The sequence below is a fragment of the Beta vulgaris genome, chromosome 7, assembly GCF_026745355.1.
Source record: "Beta vulgaris subsp. vulgaris cultivar EL10 chromosome 7, EL10.2, whole genome shotgun sequence".
In the NCBI taxonomy this organism is placed as follows: domain Eukaryota; kingdom Viridiplantae; phylum Streptophyta; class Magnoliopsida; order Caryophyllales; family Amaranthaceae; genus Beta; species Beta vulgaris.
The window spans coordinates 21,059,146-21,065,145 of record NC_079208.1 but is presented as its reverse complement, the minus strand read 5'-3'; the positions used below and the strand labels follow the sequence as shown (position 1 = coordinate 21,065,145).

The 6,000-nt window shown below is 36.6% G+C and overlaps 1 protein-coding gene across 6 annotated transcripts in view; it reads right to left on the bottom strand.

Annotated features, from left to right (window-relative positions):
• Positions 1 to 55: 55 nt before the first annotated feature.
• The window catches only part of LOC104909017 (nodulin homeobox), a 28,206-nt gene continuing 22,261 nt past the window's right edge, over positions 56 to 6,000 (bottom strand). Inside the window, exon 13 of one of the 6 annotated variants that reach the window (XM_057396198.1) lies at positions 56 to 684. In XM_057396198.1, the coding sequence (XP_057252181.1) occupies positions 642 to 684 (43 nt within the window). In that variant the 3' untranslated portion in view covers positions 56 to 641. The remainder of the gene's footprint in view (positions 685 to 6,000) is intronic. The other 5 variants (XM_057396199.1, XM_057396196.1, XM_057396197.1 and 2 more) reach the window with 5 other exon arrangements.

Sequence of the window (6,000 nt, the reverse complement as noted above, 5' to 3'; positions counted from 1 at the left end):
GAAGAGCNCAAAGACTTCTTTGGAAATAGAGGATCGGAAACAAGACACAAATCCTTCTACACTATATAATTGTTAACCCTGAAGAGCCAATCTAGAGCAAGACCCCTCCAGACTTGTCTTCATTATGCAAGACTATTCTTTGAAACTATTGTCTTTTAGTAGTTAGGGCTGATGGCAGTCCAGTTTGGTGCGTTTTGGTACCCAAAGCAAATCATTTTCTCTAACCAAACTCCCCCCATATGATGAGACAAACCACGCCGCAAAGAACAGTTTGGTGCAATGCAGTATAACCACAATATGAACTTAATTCTTTTCGCTAATGACAAGTAAAATGCAAAACCAAAAAGGCTTATTTTGAATCTCCAACTAAAGGTTATTTATTCTTTGATATTACATGACATCTGAAACACAAATCAGGCAGAATTAATAAAATAGCTGTAGTGTATTTGAATATATAATACTATAGGTGTGTATCTAGCTGTACAATTCCAAATAAAAATTCAACATAATAAAAAGTGACTAAATTTCACTACAGTAAGGGAAAACTAATCTGACAAATGATAATGTATCTAAATAATTATACAAGCTGTCCACCATTACCGAAATGTTTTCCATGTTTTAAAGTGAAGTAGCAACTGCTACTATATTCCACCCAAACTCACACAAGCACAGCAGGCAGACCCACTGCCAACAACAAAACCAAGAAAAAAAATTACAAAGCTCAACATATTGGCTATGGCCAGAATTGGTGCCTTGTAGTTAATAATTGGAATGACTTTCTACTGAGTTGAGGGTCCAGGAAGTGCAACAGAGCAACACTCTAGGTAGCCGGCAATTTCAAAATGAGGTATGAAATTAGGAATATCAATTAAACCTGGAGTTGTTTTTTGACCTTTGTGAATTGTTATTCAGTTTGAACCATAAAATATGCAAAAAAAAAAAAAAAAAAATGGTTTAATTAAGATTGCAGTTTGAACCATAAACCATTTTGAATTACGCTTTATGGTGGGGTTCACAGTCTTAAATTTTTCAAAAGAATAAAACCTCAACTAAACTGTAAACCACAATTGGTTAGGATTGGAAACCAAATCAAACCAAATCCTTTATCCTCTATTCTATTACATTCTTCCTTTTCTCCCTAACTTTTCATGCAAGGAACCAAACGGATAAGCTACAGTTATATTTTCCTTTGGAAAATATCTTTTCAAAAAATATATTTCATTGAAAATGTTTCTGTCCAACCAAATGCAAGATAATCACTCGACTTCAAATAAACAAATTCAAATCAATGAGGTGATATCATAAACACCCAAGAATTTATGGATTGGGTATAGGGGAGGGGTAATATGGTAAATACAAATAATTAGAGAGAAAGCAAGTGAATTAGTTCTATAAATATAGGGGATTAGTGAGAGGAAATGGCATGAAGAAAATTATTGAGAGTTTATTTTAGTGGTTGGCTTTGGACGTGTGTCCAAGTCACTCGAATACCTGGCAACTATCTTTATTCTCTGTAATTTTCCACTTGTATTAATGAATATCATCTTCTTCCCTTAGATTAGCTGCCCCAGATTTGCAGTTCATTACAGAGTTACTTTCGCTAAATTTAATCCTCAAATTTTAGTACTTCTGCAGTGACTTCAATGTTTCTGCTCATATAGTTTCCATCATCCACAATGTCCTACAGACATGGTAAAATTATTATTCATACCCTCCAATAGCTAATTGAACTTGAAACTGAAGGGGCACATTTCATAATTTCTTTGAGTTATTTTGATCTACCATTGCGACACTTTTTAAGATGGAACACTTTTTTGGTGGCTTATAACTTATAAGCTTTCTTAGATCTAAGTGATCTTTAGAATATTGTTTGGGGCCGCCAAAACGCATAAAACTTTGTCAAGCACTGGAAGTCTGGAACCAATTTCAGAATAATCCTCATCATGCTGCATGAAAATTTCCATCCAAGCAGCGATCTTCTTTGTGATCAGACTGATCGTAATTCACATGCCCCGAGTTATTCTTCCATGCAACGAATACAAGACTCCAACATACCTTTAATGCCTCTCGCTAATGAATTCACTCCACATTTTCAAGCTTGTGCACTGACTTCAAATCCTAATAAAATTGCTTAAGCAGTCCTCCTACCTAGCTAGTTCCTTTCCAGGACAGCAGCTGCAGCCGACTTATAAAACTTTATGGTCCTCCAGAAAAATTTCTTTCAACAATTCCCATGTCCCATCACTGAAAAACAGACAATGCTTGTCCTTTTCACAAAACCTCAACCATGAGGATGCTCTTCCTTTAGCCAAATGTCTGATTTTATCCCATGAGTCCAGCAACCTCCTTAGTGCAATTATAATTTTAATTAAATAAATAGCACGACAAACGATCTTTAATATGAGTCATGCTGAGGCAGCAATGGCTGTTGGAACTTAGAATGAAAGGCAATGATACAAAAGAAGGAATAATGAACTAATCATATACTCACATGAGGGACTCAGAGGAAAGGGAAGAGGATGAGAGAGCAATCTCCTTTTGGGAATTCAATACAAGTAGGAAATAGGTTGAGGAAGAAAAGGGAAGTGATTTTCTTTCTTTTTTGGGGGGGAGGGGGGAGGGGGGGATTCATTATCCTTCCCTTTCTAATTGATCAATCTTAATGATGCGTGCATGGATAACTCCACCAAGCTATCTTTAAATGATTTCTTAGGTCGTTACATGATTTTCCTTTACTCCTAAAGTAAAGGTTTTACATGTGACTAAAAATATGCTTTTCAATTGTAATAAGATCCGAAAATGTTAGATTGCTTCGGTTCATTAAAGGCCTAGTCGTCATGAGTTGTAATTTAGGAAAGTTTCCTTAAGTTTGAAGTGTGAAGTGGCGTGCAAGGGGAACCCTTGTAGCCATGTGGTTTGGTGTATTTAAGGAAAGATTTGCCATATTTCCTTAAGCTTTAGTTTCCTTAAGTTCTAGCTAGATTCTAGGCTAGAATTAAGAGAGAATACTTTCTTTATTTACTACTAAGGGGCCGTGGGTTTTGATGTACTTGGGGAGCAAGGTTTTCTCGCTTCTTCTCCTATAAATAAAGGCACCTAACCATGTAAAGGTTAGCGTATGATTGAGTTTATCCTATTCCTAGCGAATTAAAGTTTTCGGAGTGAATCCAAAGTCTAAGCAGTGAATGCAAACCTTTGTTTGAATTTCAACTTGGATTAGTTGAACTTCTACAACCCTAGTTGTTGTTAATCCTTGGTTAGGAATTAAGAACTCCATATCCATTGTTACTTTTTGGTTTAGAGTATTTTAAGTTGTCCTATTCGAATTACACCATCATAAACCCTAAAAGAATCCAACTTTCAATCAAGAGTCTAAAATAGCCTTGCAAAATCATATCAAATTGGTGTGGCTGCTGGGATAACTCAAAAGGAAGTCTATACATCCTTAAACATGCCGCAAGACATGGATGTGGTTAAAGCCCTAGCAAAACAACTTGCGAATCTCATGGAGATGCTAACTGTTACCAATGCAAACATGCTTGAATTGAGGCGTGAAATGCATGAACGGAGAAGCACTCGACCTACTACTTCTAATTCTAGTGTGAATAACCTAAGGAGAGAAGAAGAATTGAAACTTTCGGATCTACCATTCTTTGATGGTGATGAAGATGCGGAACATACTTGGATTGGGAAAGAAGAATGGAACGTTTGTTTGAACACAAACAACTTGAAGATCACACACGTTTATCCTATGCCACGCTTAAGCTTACAAGGTATGCTTCTCTTTGGTTTGAATCACTTCAATCGAGGCGTGAAACTGAAGGTAAACCACCTTGAAACTTGGACCGGATTGAAAGCTAAGTTAAAGAAACAATTTGTGCCAATAACACATAAAAAAGACTTGTTCTTAAAACTGAATTCTTTAACTTAAGGGTCTATGAGTGTTTGAGAAGTATATTAAAGAATTTGAACGACTTTATATTGCTTGTGATTGTCGGGATCAAGAAGAACAAAAGATTGCTAAATTTGTACTTGGTTTAACTAAAAACTTGCGTAATTTTGTGGAACTTCAACCCTTAACCACTTTTGATGAAGTATGTTCATTAGCATGTAAGATGGAAAAACAGCACAAAGGTTATCGCTTTGGAGGGTTTAAGATCATAAAATCCAAAACTGAAAATCCTATTACATCTAAGGAAGGTGATTGTTCAAAAACAACTACACAAGAAGTTGTGGATGTTTTGAGAGGTAAGTTACTTGCTGGTGGGTCTAAGGAAACTCCTCTTAAGAAAGTGGTGTGTTACAAGTGCCAAGAGTTAGGACACGTTGCTTGAAATTGTCCAAATCGTGTCTTGATAACAAGAGATGAGTGCTAAAACTTTTTGCTCCATGAAAAGAACGAAATAGAAGAGGAAGAACAAGAGGTGGCGCAACAAACACAAGTGCTTGATATGACTAGTGCCGAATTCTGGAGTAATCAAGCTAAGTGTAGACCAGAAAACGCAAATTGTTTTAAGAAGATCTTTGCTTGCGGAACCTTATGAAGAGCAAGGAGATGTTCAAAGAAACAATCTCTTTCATTTGAATTACATGATTAAAAATCAGGTTTGCCCTTTTGTAATTGATAGTGGTTCATGTACTAACGCTTGCTCTTTGACTATGGTGGATGCTTTGCAATTACCGAAAAGAAAACATCCTAATGCATACAAGTTGACCTGGTTGAATGAAGAAAGAGGATTACGGGTGCGAAAAAAAGCTTTGGTTAGCTACAAAGTTGGTTATTATCATGACGAGATTTGGTGTGATGCACTATCTATGACGGCTTGGTCGTTATTGCTTGGTAGACCATGGCAAAGTGATAGACATGTCCTTCACAACGGCTAAAACAAATGAGTATTCTGTTTTGATGGGAACGAAGCGACTAATGCTGGAACCTCTAACAACTAAACGACCTCTAACAACTAAACGACAGTGAGGGTTAGAGAAAAAAGAAGGTGCTCATGTGTGCCTAAGCTCTTGCCATCATGAAGTGTTAGAAACGGCTGCTACAAAGGGGAAAGACGAGATCATGTGCTGCAAATGAGGAAGGGTACTACATTTGATGTTGGTGACAAGGTGTGACTCTCACTTTCAGCACAAAAACTCCATGTTAGTCATAAACATGCTGAGCCACTTGATGAAGGGTCGTTTGATATTGTTGAACGGATTGGTTATGAGACATACAAGGTGCTTTTGGGGGATGGAGTGTGTGCTACATTTCCTTCATATAACTTGGTGCCTTGCTTTGCTGATCAAACTTGAGAACAAGTTCTTTTGAAGAGGGGGAGTATGATGCGTGCATGGATGACTCCACTAAGCTATCTTTAAATGCTTTCTTAGGTCGTTACATGGTTTTACTTTACTCCTAAAGTAAAGGTTTTACATATGACTAAAAATATGGTTTTCAGTTGTAATAAGATCCGAAAATGTTAGATAGTTTTGGTTCATTAAAGGCCTAGTCATCATGAGTTGTAATTTAGGAAAGTTTCCTTAAGTTTGAAGTGTGAAGTGGCGTGCAAAGGGAACCTTTGTAGTCGTGTGGTTTGGTTGTATTTAAGAAAAGATTTCTCATATTTCCTTAAGCTTTTTTCTTAAGTTCTAGCTAGATTCTAGGCTAAAATTAAGGGAGAATACTTTCCTTATTTACTACTAAGGGGCCGTCGGTTTTGATGTACTTGGGGAGCAAGGTTTTCTTGCTAAATAAAGGCACCTAACCATGTAAAGGTTAGGGTATGATTAAGTTTAACCTATTCCTTGTATATTAAAGGTTTCGGAGTGAATCCAAAGTCTAAGCAGTGAATGCAAGCCCTTGTTTGAATTTCAACTTGGATTAGTTGAACTTCTACAACCCTAGTTGTTGTTAATCCTTGGGTAGGAATTAATAACTCCATATCCATTGTTACTTTTAAGTTTAGAGTATTTTAAGTTGTCCTATTTGAATTACACCATCATAAACACTAA